General features: G+C 45.8%; 1 protein-coding gene and 1 long non-coding RNA gene across 4 annotated transcripts; both read left to right on the top strand.

Annotated features, from left to right (window-relative positions):
- Nucleotides 1–1,647: 1,647 nt before the first annotated feature.
- On the top strand, nucleotides 1,648–18,377 carry LOC117978049 (nuclear pore complex-interacting protein family member A1-like). 3 transcript variants are annotated; one of them, XM_063598469.1, is made up of 8 exons: nucleotides 1,648–1,845; nucleotides 3,871–4,002; nucleotides 8,330–8,458; nucleotides 12,053–12,152; nucleotides 12,316–12,460; nucleotides 15,404–15,511; nucleotides 16,513–16,573; nucleotides 16,683–18,377. In XM_063598469.1, the coding sequence occupies exons 2-8, from the start codon at nucleotides 3,940–3,942 to the stop codon at nucleotides 16,971–16,973; spliced, it is 897 nt and encodes a 298-aa protein (XP_063454539.1). In that variant the 5' UTR covers nucleotides 1,648–1,845; nucleotides 3,871–3,939; the 3' UTR covers nucleotides 16,974–18,377. The 3 variants fall into 3 exon arrangements, with proteins under 3 accessions (XP_063454539.1, XP_063454538.1, XP_063454540.1); XM_063598470.1 differs by having other exon boundaries at nucleotides 1,654–4,002; nucleotides 16,683–16,718; nucleotides 17,215–18,071; XM_063598468.1 differs by having other exon boundaries at nucleotides 1,648–4,002.
- LOC129394143 (uncharacterized) lies at nucleotides 4,013–5,302 on the top strand. Its single transcript, XR_010110510.1, has 2 exons — nucleotides 4,013–4,147; nucleotides 4,715–5,302. It is a non-coding gene; the product is annotated as an uncharacterized LOC129394143 (long non-coding RNA).
- Nucleotides 18,378–18,449: the final 72 nt, after the last annotated feature.

Here is an 18,449-nt window from a genome sequence, read left to right as displayed (position 1 = left end):
AGGAAAAGAAAAACATAGAACAGGCATAAACATGGGAACCAGCTGAAAAATGAGACTGCTAGAAGGGCTGGATGGTTGATGCTTAAAGAGCACCCTCTTCTGAGGGGAGAGGGAGATAGATGGAGATGTAGGCCATTTAGAGGGGCAGCAAATGATTTTTAGGGGAAATGAAAGAGCCCAAGGAACAAACAGTTGGCCTGAGACAAAGTTCCTCTGAGGTCATAGGGACGAGGTGACAAACTGCCGGAAGGTGAAGGGCAGAACTGCACTGCGTCTCATGATGCAGAGAAAGCCCCAGAGAATCTCTTAGAACTGCCCTCCAAGAGAATCAATGAAAAGTGTGTCTGGGCAGGGTAATTTTGAATGACATCATTCAAAGTGCATGTTCCCACTTGCAACTGGAGAGAGATCAGTATGTCAAAAGTCTGTACTTGGTAAGAATTTGGCTGCTAAGTTGTGCCATAATTTGTCTTTTGAGCCTTTTTTCCTTTGGGTAAGTTGAGCTCTACATTTTGTCTTGCCATTCATGACAGTAAAAATGTGGTCGTCTGGGGGCTGAACCTCCTTCTGAACAATGATCCAAGATAAAAGTACTAATACCACAATGCTTTTTTATATTCAAGGGAAGAGGAAGTATGTTTCAGTTTTACCGCCTAGATAATTACACGTCATTTGGCACTGCCTTTCAAGATATGTAGAAAACAGAAAATATATGAGTTATGAAGATATCTAGGCACATTTAACATTCTCTGTGCCACTTAGTCCTGAACAGAGAATTTTCGGTATAAATTGGAGGAAGCTTTTTTTTTTTTTTTTTTTTTCTTTTCTCACCCCCAAGACGTGTCTCCCTCTGTTGCCCAGGCTGGAGTATAATGGTGTGAGCTCGGCTCACTGCAACCTCCACCTCCTGGCTTCAAGTGATTCCCCTGCCTCAGCCTCTCAAGTAGCTGGGATTACAGGTGCCCACCACCATGCCCAGCTAATTTTTGTATTTTTAGTAGAGTCGGGGTTTTACCATGTTGGCCAGGCTAGTCTCAAAACCCGACCTCAAATGATCCACCCGCCTCAGCCTCCCAAAGTGCTGGGATTACAAGCGTGAGCCACCACGTGAGCCAGGGGAAGTTTTTAAATTTACCACTTTTTAACAATTCCATTTAGGAAAGTTCAGTTGAGCTGTTGGACTTGGACAACTTTGCACCTCTCATCTTTGTCCTTGTCATCTAGTCATCTGTACCATTACCTCCTAAGCAGGGACATCATGGGTGCCATGAAGCATTCATGCGTGATGGCATTTCTTTGCTTCTCATTTCTTCGTGTGTTTGACATTTCTCCTAGCTCCAAACTGGGCCAGCTGCCTTTCCTATGAAATCTAGCAGTAGCTGTGGGATAGACGTGGTTGCTCTTTTCATCTTTTTAGATTACCCATTGCTTCTCTCGAAATCCTAGTACATGATTTTTTTTTGATCCTATGTGCAGAAATCAGGAAAAAACAAATTCTACAAAGAATTTGAAAGATATTATTTCAGGCCAGGTGTGGTGGCTCATGCCTGTAATCCCAGCACTTTGGGAGGCTGAGGCAGGTGGATCACTTGAGGTCAGGAGTTCAAGACCAGATGGGCCAACATAGTGAAATCCCATCCCTACTAAAAAGACAAAAATTAGCCAGGCATGGTAGCAGGCACCTGTAATCCCAGCTACTTGGGAGGCCGAGGCACAAGAATCGCTTGAATCTGGGAGGTGGAGGTTGCCGTGAGCCACGGTAGCGCCACTGCACTTCAGCATGGTTGAGTGACACTCCGTCTCAAGAAAAAAGTCATTTCAATGACTACCTCAGGAGATTCATAGGTATCTGACCCACATCTGAGATGGGATTTGCATTGCATTTTAGCTATGATGAGAACAAATATTTAATATCTTCGAAGATTAAAAGCATACTGTGATAATATGGAAATCTTGGTGGGAATTCAGTCATTAGTGAGAATGTTTTGCGTTAAGTTCAAACCAGCCTCAACGAAGCTGATGTGAGGGAAGGGAAAGTGAACTCTGAGTAGAGCAGGGACAGAAGAAAGATGCTCCAGTGCAGATCAGGAAGGAGCAGGGGGTGAAATGTTACAAATTCTAGAACTCAGAGAGCTGAAGGTAATTACTTCCTTTTCAGGTTGTGAAACATGTTAACCTGTGGTAAAATACTTACAAGATGATAATTACCATCTAACCATGTTGAAGTGTGCAGTTCAGTTGTGTGAAGTATATTCATGTCATTTTTTTTTTTTTTTTTTTTTTTTTTTGAGACGGAGTCTCACTCTGTCACCAGGCTGGAGTGCAGTGGTGGGATCTTGGCTCACTGCAACCTCTGCCTCCTGGGTTCAAGCAGTTCTCCTGCCTCAGCCTCCCGAGTAGCTGGGACTACAGGCGTGCGCCACCATGCTCAGCTAATTTTTGTATTTTTAGTAGAGACAGGGTTTCACCATGTTGGTCAGGCTGGTCTTGAACTCCTAACCTCGTGATCCGCCTGCCTCAGCCTCCCAAAGTGCTGGGATTACAGGCGTGAGCCACCATGCCCAGCGAAATCTAGGGCTGGAACATGGCTGCAGCATATAAATAGAATTGAATTCCATCGTTTTGTTAACCCTGTTTTTTGTTTGTTTGTAGTTGTTGCTGTTTTTGAGACAGAGTCTCGCTCTGTCGCCTAGGCTGGAGTGCAGTGGTGCAATCTCGGCTCACGGCAGACTCTGCCTCCCGGGTTCAAACTATTCTCCTGCCTCAGCCTCCCAAGTAGGTGGGACTACAGGCGCCTACCACCACACCCGGCTAATTTTTGTATTTTATTAGAGACAGGGTTTCACCATATTGGCCAGGCTGGTCTGGAACTCCTGACCTTGTGATCCGCCCACCTCGGCCTCCCAAAGTGCTGGGATTACAGGCGTGAGCCACCACACCCAGCCCCTGTTTTGTTTTTGTTTTGCTTGTTTCTTAGGGTTGTTTTTCTATTTATGGTAAAGGCATTGGCTTTCCATTTGTAGCATCAATCGAATATTTCCTGTTAACAATAACCTTATGTCATAGTAAATGGTAAAGGGATTTAAAGCAGTGGTTTTCAGCTGCCAGAGGCCTGAGTGAGTTTGGGCACACTCTGTGTGATCGGGCAGAAGGCCTGTGGGAAGTTTAGCCGAGGACAGGGCCAGGAAAGGTGATGGACAGTGGGGGTCTGTCCTGGTCACCAGGCCCCTGGGTCCTGCCCACCTGCTTGGAGCTCCCCACCCATCACACATGATGCTGCCAAGCCCTCTGGGTATTGTGGGCAAATACCTTAGGAGAGAAGCTGATGAACTTTGTTTCTTGAAATGCACAGATTCCTTGGACATCCCTGAGAGATCAATCATGAAAGTCAACTTGGTTTTCTCCCCCTCATTTGGGTTCAGAATTTAAAGTCCACACACACAGGCAGTAAGATGATATAGATAAGGACATCATCACTCGGTTTCGGATGTTAAAATGTCTAGGTGGGTTAGGGGTGATTTGAGATCACACAACCTTGTGGCACAAAGAGGAATTCCCAGGCCAGAGGGAGACATTTTATTGCCATGTTATGATCTTATCATTGAGTTGAAAGGCAATCTTGTTTCATTTTGGATTCTTTCTTATGTTTATGTCTTATAAGGGCACTTTGAATTTCCAAGCAAATAATAATTTTGAATTAGCTTTTAATCATTGACTTCTAGCACAGTTATATGATCAGAAACATGCTGTGTGATTGGATTGCTCTCAAACATATTGAGATTTGCTGGAACAAAATAAGTCAGGTTAATTTTTGTAAATGTACCACGCATGCTTAAAATGAATGTATGTACATTTGTTCCTGAGATACAGGTTGATGGGCGGATGGCTACATGGATGTGATGGAGATGGTTTACTATCGGGACCTTCCGCATCCTGCTGATGTTTTGTTGCTTAAGATATGAATGGCTGAGCGGAGGCTGTAAAACCTGGCACTCTGCTTGGGTATGAGGTTCTTCCTGCCATCCTGCCATCATTTGTTTTTTATGTTTTGTCGCCAAAAGTGACCTTGAGGAACCCTGGGAGCTCAGGAAGGAAGGAGCGCCCAGAAGCAGGGACAGGGAGCTGGTTGGGGAGGACCAGAAATCAGGTTTGTGAAGGTTCCAGAGAGGACCTGGCCTTGGGAGGAGCGTGGGGGACTGAGATGGGGGAGGGGTCATTGGAATGATGCGGGCGCTACTTGGAATGTCCATTGTGAGGCACCACCGGGGTCATCAGGGATTGGTGGAGAGGGAGTATGAAGCCCCAGGGTTGCTAAGGGAGGGCCCAGACCGAAGAAGGTTTGGTGGAAAGCAGAACCTTAGTCTCCCTCTAATTGCTCCTAAGCCTCACGCTCCCTTGCCCCGCGTGTCCTGTTGCTTCCCTGATCTTCTCCGTGACCTGTAGCTAAGCCTTCCACCAGCGCTTGAGTACTTAATTTGAACCAGATCCTTTCCCAGACCCTTTCTTCTTCTCCTCCTCCTCCTCCACCTCCTCCAGGTGCCCAACAGCCCCCTTCTCCTCCTTTCCCTTCCCTTACTTCCCCCCTTCCCCTCCCCTTCTCCTTCCCCTCCCCTTCCCCTCCCATCCCCCTCCCCAACTCAGATCCGCCCCGGTCCCCGTCCCCTTCCCTCCCCCCTGCCCTAAGCCACCTCCACCTCTGTCCTGGCCGCCTCAGGGCGCCTGAAAGGACCAGGACATGCGGGTGCGGTGGCTGCTCTTTTGGCTCCTCTTTTGGCTCCTGCTGGCATTTATCAGCCATCAGTCCACCTGTGTGAGTGGACGGGTGCTGTGGCTGCTCTTTCGGCTCCTCTTTTGGCTCCTCCTGGGATTTATCAGCCATCAGTCCACCTGTGTGAGTAGACGCTGGACCCGCGGGGTTTCTTCCTTTTTACTGGGCTGTGTCACGCGGCATGAAATGACACAGCTCAGGCCTGTAATCCCAGCACTTTAGGGGGCCGAGGTGGGCAGATCACTTGAGTCCAGGAGTTGAAGACTGGCCAGGGCATCATAGCAAAACCCCATCTCTACGAAAAATTCCAAAAAAGATTAGTCGGGCCTGGTGGTGCGTACCTGTTATCCCAGTTACTGGAGAGGCTGAGGTGGGAGGATCGCTTGGGCCCAGGAGCTGGCCGTTGCAGTGAGCCGAGATGGCCCCGCTGCACTCTTGTCTCTAACAAACAAAACGGACCAAAACAAAGTGAATTGTCATTTGATTTGTGTCATCTGGTTTGATGACTTTTTTTTTTTTTTTTTTTTTTTTTAAGACAGAGCTGGAGTGCAGTGGCAAGATCTCGGCTCACTGCAACCTCCGCTTCCGAGGTTCAAGCAATTGTCCTGCCTCAGCCTCCTGAGTAGCTCTGATTACAACGCCTGGCTAATTTCTGTATTTCTAGTACAGACGGGGTTTCACCATGTTCGCCAGGATAGTCTCCATCTCTTCACCTCGTGATCCGCCTGCCTCGGCCTCCCAGTGCTGGGATTACAGGCGTGAGCCACCGCGCCTGGCCAAACTATATAACCTTAAGTGTAAGTTTACTAACTTTGGAAAGTACATACACCAGCATAAACCAACCCCCTTTCAAGATCTACATTATTTTATTTATTTATTTATTTTTTTGAGACAGTTTCTCCCTTGTTGCCGAGGCTGGAGTGCAAAGGGGCAATATCAGCTCACCGCAACCTCTGCTTCCCAGATTCGAGCGATTCTCCTGCCTCAGCCTCCCGAGTGGCTGGGATTACAGACATGTGCCACCACTCCCAGCTAATTTTGTATTTTTAGTAGAGATAGGGTTTCTCCATGTTGGTCAGGCTGGTTTTGAACTCCCGACCTCAGGTGATCCGCCCGCCTCGGCCTCCCAAAGCATTGGGATTACAGGCATGAACCACCGTGCCCAGCCAAGATCTACACTATTATGTCACCCCAGAAAGTGAACTCTCACTCTTCCCAGCCAGTCTCTTTCTTATCCTAGGTTAGCTTGCTTATTCTGGAATTTCGTGTATACAGATGCATGCCATGCCATAGGTACTCTTTTGTGTCTGCTTTATTCTGCTCAACACCATGTTTCTGAAATCATGACCATTGTATGGTTCTCTAAGTCCATCATTTCCATTTCAGACTCAGCATATGCTGAGTTCAACCTGTTGAAGGGCTATCTCTGTTTAATTCACCATCTTGAAAGAAACATTTAAAATTGAGATGTTTTCAAGAATATATAGTTAAATCCTGAGGAATCGATGTAGAAATGTTATCGTCTTCACTCACATAAGAGTCTAATGGAATTAATGTCAACAATCTTAGAGAAATCCCACACTATTCATGCCATTTTCATCATCTCCACCTTGGTAATTTTTTTTTTTTTTTTTTTTTTTTGAGACAGAGTCTCGCTCTGTCACCCAGGCTGAAGTGCAGTGGTGCGATCTCGGCTCACTGCAACCTCTGCCTCCCGGGTTCAAGTGATTCTTCTGCCTCAGCCTCCCAAGTAGCTGGAACTATAGGCGGGTGCCACCATGCCCTGCTAATTTTTTGTATTTTTAGTAGAGATTGGTTTCACCGTGTTAGCTAGGATGGTCTCAATCTCCTGATCTCGCGGTCCACCCACCTCGGCTTCCCAAAGTGCTGGGATTGCAGGCGTGAGCCACCACGCCCGGCCCACCTTGTTAATTTTTAAGCACTAAAATTCGATACTTATTTGTGAATGAAGTAATCTCTTCATTGTATTTTTTTTTTTTTTTTTTTTTACTTATGCTGAGCTTTAAATGACAAAGATTCATATAATCCAAGAGAGAAGTATTATTTAGAGGGATTCTTTTACCATGTGATATATAATAAATGCATCCGATGTTATACATTAATTTAAAAAACAAGTAAATAACTAAAGAAAAGATAACTACTGGCCAGGTGCAGTGGCTCACACTTGTATTCCCAGCACTTTGGGAGGCCGAGGCAGGTGGATCATGAGGTCAGGAGTTGGAGACCAGCCTGGCCAAGATGGTGAAACCCTGTTTCTACTAAAAATACAAAAATTAGCCGAGCGTGGTGGCAGGCGCCTGTAATCCCAGTTACTCAGTAGCTGAGGCAGGAGAATCGCTTGAACCCGGGAGGCGGAGGTTGCAGTGAGCTGAGATCATGCCACTGCAATCTAGCCTGGGTGACAGAGCAAGACTTTGTCTCAAAACAAAAAGAAAAGGAAAGATAAGATAATTACTTTATACTTAGCTTGTCTTAGCCATGAGTGACGGGCTGCATGTGGCCCAGGACAGTTTTGAATGCAGTTCAGCACAAATTTGTAAACTTTCTTAAAACATTAGGAGATTTTGGCCAGGTACAGTGGCTCATGCCTGTAATCCCAGCACTTTGGGAGGCTGAGGCGGGCAGATTACCTGAGGTCAGGAGTTCGAGACCACCCTGGCCAACATGGCAAAACCCCATCTCCACAAAAAATAAAAAAATTTGCTGAGTGCACTGTCAGGCACCTGTACTCCCAGCTACTCAGGAGGCTGAGGCAGGAGAATCACTTGAACCTGAGAGGCAGAGGTTGCAGTGAGCCGAGAGCACACCACTGCACTCCAGCCTGGGTGACAGAGTGAGACCCCATCTCAAAAAGAAACAACAAACAAAAACAAAAACAAAAACAATGGCCGGGCACGGTGGTTCACACCTGTAATCCCAGCACTTTGGGAGGCCGAGGCAGGCAGATCGCCTGTCGGGAGTTGAAGGCCAGACTGGCCAACATGGTGAAACCTCATCTCTACTAAAAATACAAAAATTAGTCGGGCATGGTGGCAGAGACCTGTAATCTCAGCTGCTCGGGAGGCTGAGGGAGGAGAATGGCTTGAGCCCAGGAGCTGGAGGTTGCAGTGAGCTGAGATTGCACCACTGCACTCCAGCCTGGGCGACTGAGTGGAGCGGAACTCTGTCTCAAAAAAAAAAAAAAAAGAGGTTTTTTTAAGATCATCAGCTGTTGTTAGTGTCAGTGTATGTTATGTGTGGCTCAAGACAACTTTGCTTCTTTTAATATAGGCAGGGAAGTCAAAAGATTGGATATCCCTGCTTTATACCAAGAAAGACAACACCCCACATTTGCAATGCCTAAAAACACTACCAGCCATCTGAAAAACATGAGACTTCTCTAACTTCTGTTCTTTTTTGTAGCAGTGGAATCCCACGGTGATATCTGAGGGATGTGGTTACCTTTTGGAGGAGGTTGACGGTTTCTAAGGATGATTCTTTCTGAGTGAAATATTGTCAGTGTCATTGACCTTTTCATTATTTCAACTATTATTATTCCAGGTTATCAATACTCTGGCTGACCTTCGTCATCGTGGGACTGACTTTGGTGGAAGTCTTTGGTTACTTATCATTACTGTGTTTCTGAGAAGTTATAAATTTGCCATCTCCCTCCGCACAAGTTACCTTTCTGTGAGTATACTAACTTTCTGTAGAGGTATACTTGTAATCACAAATAAGAATAAGTTATATGAAACAATTCACGTTTCTGGACTTCATTATGAATATGTGGTTTTACCCCAAAAATCAGGGAAATGATTTATTAGCATAAGAATTATGAAAATATCTGCCATTTACATTATGAAAATTAAATAGGTCGGTGTTTAATAGAATGTCAACAGAGCTTTTGGTCAAAAATAAGTTTTTTTAACCTTTGTGCTATTTGTCACAAATGGAGTATGAGGTTTCGTCACTTAAATAGGAAAGTCTTTCTAAACTCTTCTGCTTTATAGTTCTATCGTATGGGTGGAAGGAAAGCTTCCAATCTCCTCTCTGAAGATTCACTGCAGAAATGAGCTGACAACAGACAGCTTAACAGGAAAAGAAAAACATAGAACAGGCATAAACATGGGAACCAGCTGAAAAATGAGACTGCTAGAAGGGCTGGATGGTTGATGCTTAAAGAGCACCCTCTTCTGAGGGGAGAGGGAGATAGATGGAGATGTAGGCCATTTAGAGGGGCAGCAAATGATTTTTAGGGGAAATGAAAGAGCCCAAGGAACAAACAGTTGGCCTGAGACAAAGTTCCTCTGAGGTCATAGGGACGAGGTGACAAACTGCCGGAAGGTGAAGGGCAGAACTGCACTGCGTCTCATGATGCAGAGAAAGCCCCAGAGAATCTCTTAGAACTGCCCTCCAAGAGAATCAATGAAAAGTGTGTCTGGGCAGGGTAATTTTGAATGACATCATTCAAAGTGCATGTTCCCACTTGCAACTGGAGAGAGATCAGTATGTCAAAAGTCTGTACTTGGTAAGAATTTGGCTGCTAAGTTGTGCCATAATTTGTCTTTTGAGCCTTTTTTCCTTTGGGTAAGTTGAGCTCTACATTTTGTCTTGCCATTCATGACAGTAAAAATGTGGTCGTCTGGGGGCTGAACCTCCTTCTGAACAATGATCCAAGATAAAAGTACTAATACCACAATGCTTTTTTATATTCAAGGGAAGAGGAAGTATGTTTCAGTTTTACCGCCTAGATAATTACACGTCATTTGGCACTGCCTTTCAAGATATGTAGAAAACAGAAAATATATGAGTTATGAAGATATCTAGGCACATTTAACATTCTCTGTGCCACTTAGTCCTGAACAGAGAATTTTCGGTATAAATTGGAGGAAGCTTTTTTTTTTTTTTTTTTTTTTTTCTTTTCTCACTCCCAAGACGTGTCTCCCTCTGTTGCCCAGGCTGGAGTATAATGGTGTGAGCTCGGCTCACTGCAACCTCCACCTCCTGGCTTCAAGTGATTCCCCTGCCTCAGCCTCTCAAGTAGCTGGGATTACAGGTGCCCACCACCATGCCCAGCTAATTTTTGTATTTTTAGTAGAGTCGGGGTTTTACCATGTTGGCCAGGCTAGTCTCAAAACCCGACCTCAAATGATCCACCCGCCTCAGCCTCCCAAAGTGCTGGGATTACAAGCGTGAGCCACCACGTGAGCCAGGGGAAGTTTTTAAATTTACCACTTTTTAACAATTCCATTTAGGAAAGTTCAGTTGAGCTGTTGGACTTGGACAACTTTGCACCTCTCATCTTTGTCCTTGTCATCTAGTCATCTATACCATTACCTCCTAAGCAGGGACATCATGGGTGCCATGAAGCATTCATGCGTGATGGCATTTCTTTGCTTCTCATTTCTTCGTGTGTTTGACATTTCTCCTAGCTCCAAACTGGGCCAGCTACCTTTCCTATGAAATCTAGCAGTAGCTGTGGGATAGACGTGGTTGCTCTTCTCATCTTTTTAGATTACCCATTGCTTCTCTCGAAATCCTAGTACATGATTTTTTTTGATCCTATGTGCAGAAATCAGGAAAAAACAAATTCTACAAAGAATTTGAAAGATATTATTTCAGGCCAGGTGTGGTGGCTCATGCCTGTAATCCCAGCACTTTGGGAGGCTGAGGCAGGTGGATCACTTGAGGTCAGGAGTTCAAGACCAGATGGGCCAACATAGTGAAATCCCACCTCTACTAAAAAGACAAAAATTAGCCAGGCATGGTAGCAGGCACCTGTAATCCCAGCTACTTGGGAGGCCGTGGCACAAGAATCGCTTGAATCTGGGAGGTGGAGGTTGCCGTGAGCCACGGTAGCGCCACTGCACTTCAGCATGGTTGAGTGACACTCCGTCTCAAGAAAAAAGTCATTTCAATGACTACCTCAGGAGATTCATAGGTATCTGACCCACATCTGAGATGGGATTTGCATTGCATTTTAGCTATGATGAGAACAAATATTTAATATCTTCGAAGATTAAAAGCATACTGTGATAATATGGAAATCTTGGTGGGAATTCAGTCATTAGTGAGAATGTTTTGCGTTAAGTTCAAACCGACCTCAACGAAGCTGACGTGAGGGAAGGGAAAGTGAACTCTGAGTAGAGCAGGGACAGAAGAAAGATGCTCCAGTGCGGATCAGGAAGGAGCAGGGGGTGAAATGTTACAAATTCTAGAAATCAGAGAGCTGAAGGTAATTACTTCCTTTTCAGGTTGTGAAACATGTTAACCTGTGGTAAAATACTTACAAGATGATAATTACCATCTAACCGTGTTGAAGTGTGCAGTTCAGTTGTGTGAAGTATATTCATGTCATTTTTTTTTTTTTTTTTTGAGACGGAGTCTCACTCTGTCACCAGGCTGGAGTGCAGTGGTGGGATCTTGGCTCACTGCAACCTCTGCCTCCTGGGTTCAAGCAGTTCTCCTGCCTCAGCCTCCCGAGTAGCTGGGACTACAGGCGTGCATCACCATGCTCAGCTAATTTTTGTATTTTTAGTAGAGACTGGGTTTCACCATGTTGCCCAGGATGGTCTCCATCTCTTGACCTTGTTATTCACCCGCCTCGGCCTCCCAAAGTGCTGGGATTACAGGCGTGAGCTACCGCACCTGGCATATTTTTTTTTTTTTTTGAGACTTAGTTTCAATTTTGTTGCCCAGGTTGGAGTGCACTGGCACAATCTCAGCTCACCACAACCTTTTCCTGCTGGGTTCAAGTGATTCTCCTGCCTCAGCCTCCCGACTAGCTGGGATTACAGGCATGCACCACCATGCCTGGCTAATTTTGTATTTTTAGCTGAGACAGCATTTCTCCATGTTGGTGAGGCTGGTCTCAAACTCCCGACCTCAGGTGATCCGCCTGCCTCGGCCTCCCAAAGTGCTGGGATTACAGGAGTGAGCCACTGTGCCAGCCTCATGTGATTCTTGTGTGTGTGTGTGTGTGACAGAGTCTCATTCTGTCGCTCAGGCTGGAGTGCAGTGGTGTGATCTCGGCTCACTGCAACCTCCGCCTCCCAGCTTCAAACGGTTCTCTGCCTCAGCCTCCCGTGTAGCTCGGATTACAGGCGCCCGCTGCCATGCCCTGCTAATTTTTGTATTTTTAGTAGCGACAGGGTTTCACCATCTTGGCCAGGCTGGTCTTGAACTCCTGACCCCGTGATCCACCTGCCTCGGCCTCCCAAAGTACTGGGATTATACGCATGAGCCACCGTGCCCAGCCGTCATTCTTATATTATTATTTCCTAGGTGTCTTTCCTGAAGACTATCTTCCCGTCTCAAAATGGACATGGTGGATCCACGGATGTACAGCAGAGAGCCGGGAGGTCCAACCACCGTAGACAGGAAGGTATGGCTCTGTTGGAGTCCCCATAGTGTGGAAATGAGTTTGCCCTGGAAAGGGAAAGAACAGCTTCTTGCCCTCAGGTTTCTCACCTTCTCCTCTCCTCACTCTGACCAAAGGCTGAGGTCCATTTGTGTGCACACAAGGAAAAGAATTTTCTCCTTTCTAGGAATTAAAATTGTCCTGGAAGCCATCTTTACTTTATGGAGACAGGTGAAAACCAAAGTTCAAGCTAAAATCCATAAGACGAAGGTGACAACAAAAGTCAACCGTCATGACAAAATCAATGGAAAGAGGAAGACCGCCAAAGAACAGTAAGATGTGCCTTGACACAAATACTGTTGTATGAACCATGTGCCAATCAAAGTAGACAACTGTAAAGTCCTTGAGAATATTTTCTACAATATTTGTGGCAAATTCAGTGGGTTCAAAATTGAGTTTGTCCTTTCTGCTTCATTAGTTTAAGATATATAATTCCTTTCCCTTCCTACATTCTTGTTTGTAATTTTTTTGGGGGAAGAGGAGTTGCTAGTACTGGCATTGGTTTTCCTTTCTCTCTCTCTCTTTTTTTTTTTCGTGAGATGGAGCTTTGCTCTTGTTGCCCAGGCTGTAGTGCAATGGCACAATGTCAGCTCACTGCCTTTTGGGTTCAAGCAATTCTCCTGCCTCAGCCTCCCAAGTAGCTGGGATTATAGGTGCCCACCACCACGCCCAGCTAATTTTTGTATTTTTCCTAGAGATGGGGTTTCACCATGTTGTCCAGGCTGGTCTCGAACTTCTGACCTCAGGTAATCCACCCGCCTCAGCCTCCCAAAGTGCTGGCATTAGAGGCGTGAGCCACCACACCCAGCCTTTTTTTTTTTTTTTTAATTTTGAGATAGAGTCTCGCTGTCCCCCAGGCTGGAGTGCTATGGTGCAATCTTGGCTCACTGCAACCTCTGCCTCCCAGTTTGAAGCAACTCTGCCTCAGCTTCCCGAGTAGCTTGGATTACAGGTGTGTGCCGCCACATTCGGCCAATTTTTTTTTTTTTTTTTTTTTTTTTTTTGAGACAGAGTCTCACTCTCTCACCCAGTCTAGAGTGCAGTGGCATGATCTTGGCTCACTGCAACCTCCGCCTCCCAGGTTCAAACGATTCTTATCCCTCAGCCTCTTGAGTAGCTGGGACTACAGGCATATGCCACCATGCCCGGATAATTTTTGTATTTTTAGTAGAGGCGGGGTTTCACCATATTGGCCAAGCTGGTCTAGAACTCCTGACGTCATGATCCGCACACCTCGGCCTCCCAATGTGCTGGGATTACAGGTGTGAGCCACCGTGCCCAGCCCAATTTTTGTATTTTTAGTAGAGACAGGGGTTCACCATGTTGGCCAGGCTAGTCTTGAACTCCTGACCTCAGGTGATCTGCCTACCTCAGCCTCCCAGTGTGAGCCACCGCACCCAGCCTGGATTGTTGAATTCAATGCTTGGGTCACCTCCAGATTCATTTTCACAGTCTTTCATGTTTTGGTCATATTACATTGTATTTTGCTGCCATATGACTGATCTTTTTTTGTTAAATGTGAGATACTTGTTACAAAATATTTAGCAATGAATTGAGGCCTAGTAGCATGTTATCTTGCTGCAGAAGAGATGGGAGTCTACTTCTGGGGGATGGTCAGGGGTCCTCCATACAGGCTGCAATTGAGGTCTTCGGTGCAGGCTCAGTCCCTACAAAGGCCAGGGTATTTCCTGTCCACCTCTATTCTGTTGCATGACCCTTCTGGGTCTCAACCAGAGCCAGTGGACTTCAGTATGGGTCGCTTTCATTGGCAGACCCTCAATCCACTTGTTTTCCATCTAACCCCACGCATGTGTGCAAAAGCTGCTCTGCTTCTTTGCATCTCAGTAGTTCCTTCTGGAATTCAGCAATGAAACTCAGGGAAATGGGTTCCAAATGCGAGGCTGACTTTCGTCCTGGGTTTCCTTCTTCTCCGTCTTCACCTCGTGTCTGTTTACTGCCATGTTAGCAATTTGATGTATTCAATCATGGGTTTTATATTCTGTTTGGTGTCCCCCATTGTTCTCATCGGAGATCAGAAGCTTCAGATGCACTTATGTCAACTCAAGAGTAGAATGCTTCCTTAGCTTCCCTCCAGAGTCAGGTTTTGTGTTTCTAGTTCCCAAGTGCACAGCAGGAGTAGTGATGTCCTCACTGGCTTCTCATTTGCATTAAACTGTGAGCTTCTTTAGCGTGGGGACAGGACCCTGCTCCCATTGCATTCTCAGCACCTCACCACACACTCCTTGTTGGAGGCCACTCCAGACAGCATGTGCTGAAGGATGCCCTGTGGTCAGAAACAAGTTGATTAACTTTCTCTTTGAAGTGTTTTCGTCCCTGTTTCCTAGCGTTCTGGGAATTTTACACATCCTTCCTATAAAACCAAGTATCAGGTGAGATCCTTAGGATCAGGACCATGAATCAAGTGGTGTGAGGGCAACACAGCAAACTTACCCTTTTTAGGCCGTTTCCTTTTTCTGCCCTCAATCTCTGTGAACTGAACCTTGTTAAAGTCAGTCAACACCAGGGTGGATGGTTTGCAGTTGTCACCTATTTTCAGGACATAACACCCTGACTTAGGAGCCATTCCAATCATTTCTAATTCAATAGATGCGCCCAGCATTCAGATTGCCTTTTCAGGATCTTTAAAGTCGATGACAAGAGTTCCAGTCCTGAATCATGGCAAAGTGCAGTAGTGAACTGCGGGGTTAATGACACCATATTCTGGAAGGATCTCTCTATGGCTGATGGTCTCAGTTCCGGCATCAGCCTTTGGGTCTCACACAGGAGGAGTCAGATGAGGAGCAATCCTCTGCTTCCGATGGAGTTAGTTGTGATGAATTGGTGAGGTCTGGTTTTTCACACTGAACTAAAATGAGCTTTTGCTGTGTCAAGCACAAGACTGACCCCAGAGACACACATAGTGCACCTCATAGAAGCTTTTAATAGTCTTTATATTTACTAAAGAATAGGACTAACTATGGAACTATGAAGATGAGCTGGAAATGACAGGTGACTTGCCAGCAGGCCAGAGTGTGATTTTTTTTTGTCCCTCAATGGGAGGTGTCCATTCTTCCTTCAGTTGTGAGAATCAGTTGGTTCATTTATGGGAAGGTTGCAGGGGGGGATCTTTGAATCACAGCCTTCAGATGCCAGAAGGGCAGAGGGAATCCCACACGGGCTGGTGGATCATGTGTGTGCATTTCTCTCCCTTCTAGTCGGAGGAAACTAAGTATGAAAGGACGTGAGCATGCAGAAAAGGCGAGGCAGCTATCAGAGGCAGAGGAAAATGGGAAATTGGATATGAAAGAAATACAAACCTACAAGTGAGTTCAGAAACTGAACCCCACCCTCTTGGGAAATGCCCATTGGAGTGTTGTTTTTAAGCTTTGTACAATGTTTAGACCCAGTAAATGCATAAATAGAAACAAATGGTCAGAAGACATATCGTGAGAGAGAGAGTTCACAAAACAGAAAACAAAGTACCTTAATATTTACTAGTGACCAAAAGATGTGAAGCAGCAAAACGTCTCCTGACCCCATTGCCAGCTAGAGTGTGTGGAAACTCAGTTCATACCAGCCATTCTAGGGGTGGGGTGAGTTGTTGTCATCCTTAGGAAAGTGTGTTGTTGTAGGATCAACCACATCCTTCAAAAGGACTATGCCTGTTTATAAGCCCAGCTGTTTCTGCCCTGTGAAACACGGTAAGGATATTAATACAAAGAGAATACAGCTTTACGATAAAAGATGCTCAATGAAGGATGAATTAGGGATCTACTGAGAATGGGGAAGGAAACTATCATCTCAGAAGTCAGCAGGCAGTAAGCAAGAGGAGGAATCAATATAGCAACAGTTTGGATCAGACTGTACAGTGTTTTTGTTTTTGTTTTTCTGAGATGGAGTCTCGCTGTGTCACCCAGGCTGGAGTGCAATGACGTGATCTTGGCTCACTGCAACCTCCGCCTCCCAGGTTCAAGTGATTCCCCTGCCTCAGCCTCCCGAGTAGCTGGGATTACAGGTGCCTGCCACCACGCCCGGCTAATGTTTTGTATTTTTAGTAGAGACGGGATTTCACCATATTAGCCAGGATGGTCTCAATCTCCTGACCTCGTGATCCATCCGCCTCGCCCTCCCACAGTGCTGGGATTACAGGCGTCAGCCACCGTGACCGGCTCAGACTGTACTCTTACAGCCATCTGAAATAAGTTTTCTAGGTAGAGATAGATTGTGTAAGGGTACAGTTGTGAGGATAACAGAAACGTGGCAGATTATTTAAAATCATCCTGAAAGTGGTGCTTTATCTGATGAAAGTGATTGTAATCCATAGGGAACTGTTTGAACGTGTGCAAGCGTTGCGGCGGCGGGCAGAGGACTACTACAAATGCAAAGTAAGGAGCTTCCTCCCCGCAGCTGCAGGATAGTTCAGTGCTGATGCAGATGATGCCACGGCCCTTAGACTCTCTCAACATTCAATTTCTCATGTGTTGGCTTTTTCAGATCCCCCCTTCTGCAAGAAAGCCTCTTTGCAACTGGGTAAGTTTGCTTGTTTTCCTTGCTTTTGGACATAGTCTGCCAGGTCAGGACATGGATACATTTTTCTCCCTACGGCTCTGTGCTCAAGCCCTGCAGAGGGAGATGGCAGAGAGGAAGGCTGCCTACAAGCATCACAGTCCCATCCCTCTTGGTAACCGTGTTGTGCAAAAACACCTTCATCCCCACCCAGTGGGGCCCCGATCTAATATTCTAAGTGTCAGAGGTTCCGTATTTGTAATAGCAAATGTGCCCTGACTGCAAATTAGTGAAGAGTGAATGCAACTTATTACCCACAGGGACAATTCCAAATGAAGGCCTTAAATGATGCTCAGCTAAGCTGGTTCTTGTGTGGCCTCTGTACCTTCAAAAGCTGCCGAGTCCTATGATTACACGTGATGGGACTTGTACACTTGAAGTGAAACACAGTTTTAAAACTTGCTTTGCTTAGAATTCCCACCTCATTTTTGCATGGACAAAAGTATTCTTTATGTCCTAGTGCACTTACAATTTGGTATTACCTGGGAGTGAAAAGAAATATTACAGCCATGCCTAACTGACTTCTTGAGGTAAGATTGTTCTGTCAGAAAACCCTCTCCCAGTTCCCCTGCAGCTCTTCAGGAATCCACATCTCTCCAGAGCTCTTTGTTCTCATGGGTGGCACCTCCAGAGTGAAGAAGATTCTTTGTCAAGAAGGGAAACAGAGGGGAAATGAGAGGGTCCTGCAGGCAGAGCTGGAATCAACTTCCACTCTGCCTCTTGTAAGCTGTGTGACCCTGGGCACAATTTCTCCTTCCTCTGGAAACCTCTGTTTTCTTGGATTTGGAGCAGGGTGGTCACACTGACCTTGCAGAGTTCTGAGAATCAGAGACAGAACATAAAAGGCCTGGAAAACATTCTCCAAAAAGAAGCTGCAACATGTGTGGACAATGGGCTTTTCATGCCTCTCTTACTGTCTCTTACTGTCTGTTGACCTGGTGCAAGAAACATGCTCTGGTGATGGCTGTGAGGGAGGAATGAGGATAGACATAGACACTCCTGTGTCTCAAATATGCTTCTGTATTACTCCGTTATGACTCTGTCTTCCCTGGGGCAGGACCCCAGCCTGCCTACATTTGCAGACAGACACAGTGGCATGTGGAGACAACAGTGTGTCCCAGTGACTTTTCTTTACCCCCCAGCTGTCGGCAGTACTCAGTGGAAGGGTGATATTATGACACTGATACTGCTATTCTGAAACCTGGAGGATGGAAAGGTGCAAAAATCTATCACCAGCAACAGAAGGTGCAGACTGTGTTGGTGGCGGTAATTTTGTCCATCAAATGAATATGTGTGAAAACATTCCCTCCTTTGGCCCTACAGGTCAGAATGGCGGCAGCGGAGTATCGTCATTCTTCAGGATTGCCCCACTGGCCCTACCTCACAGCTGAAACTTTAAAAACCAGGATGTGCCGCCAGCCACCTCCTCCAACTCAACAACGTCGTATAACGGATAACTCCCTGAGCCTCAAGACACCGCCCGAGTGTCCGCTCCCTCCCCTTCCACCCTCAGCGGATTATAATCTCAAGACACCTCCCGAGTGTCTCATAACTCCGCTTCCACCCTGAGCGGATGATAAGAAACTAACAAAGAATAAATAAATAATATAAAAATAAAATGAATACTGCAGTCCTTATGTTATTGCTTTGTTTCAATATCTGGTATGATTGCCTGAGGGACCTGAGGTTTTTAAT

Source organism: Pan paniscus, chromosome 18 (assembly GCF_029289425.2).
Source record: "Pan paniscus chromosome 18, NHGRI_mPanPan1-v2.0_pri, whole genome shotgun sequence".
Classification (NCBI taxonomy): Eukaryota; Metazoa; Chordata; class Mammalia; order Primates; family Hominidae; genus Pan; species Pan paniscus.
The sequence above is the reverse complement of the archived record's forward strand: the minus strand, read 5'-3'. Positions and strand labels throughout refer to the sequence as shown.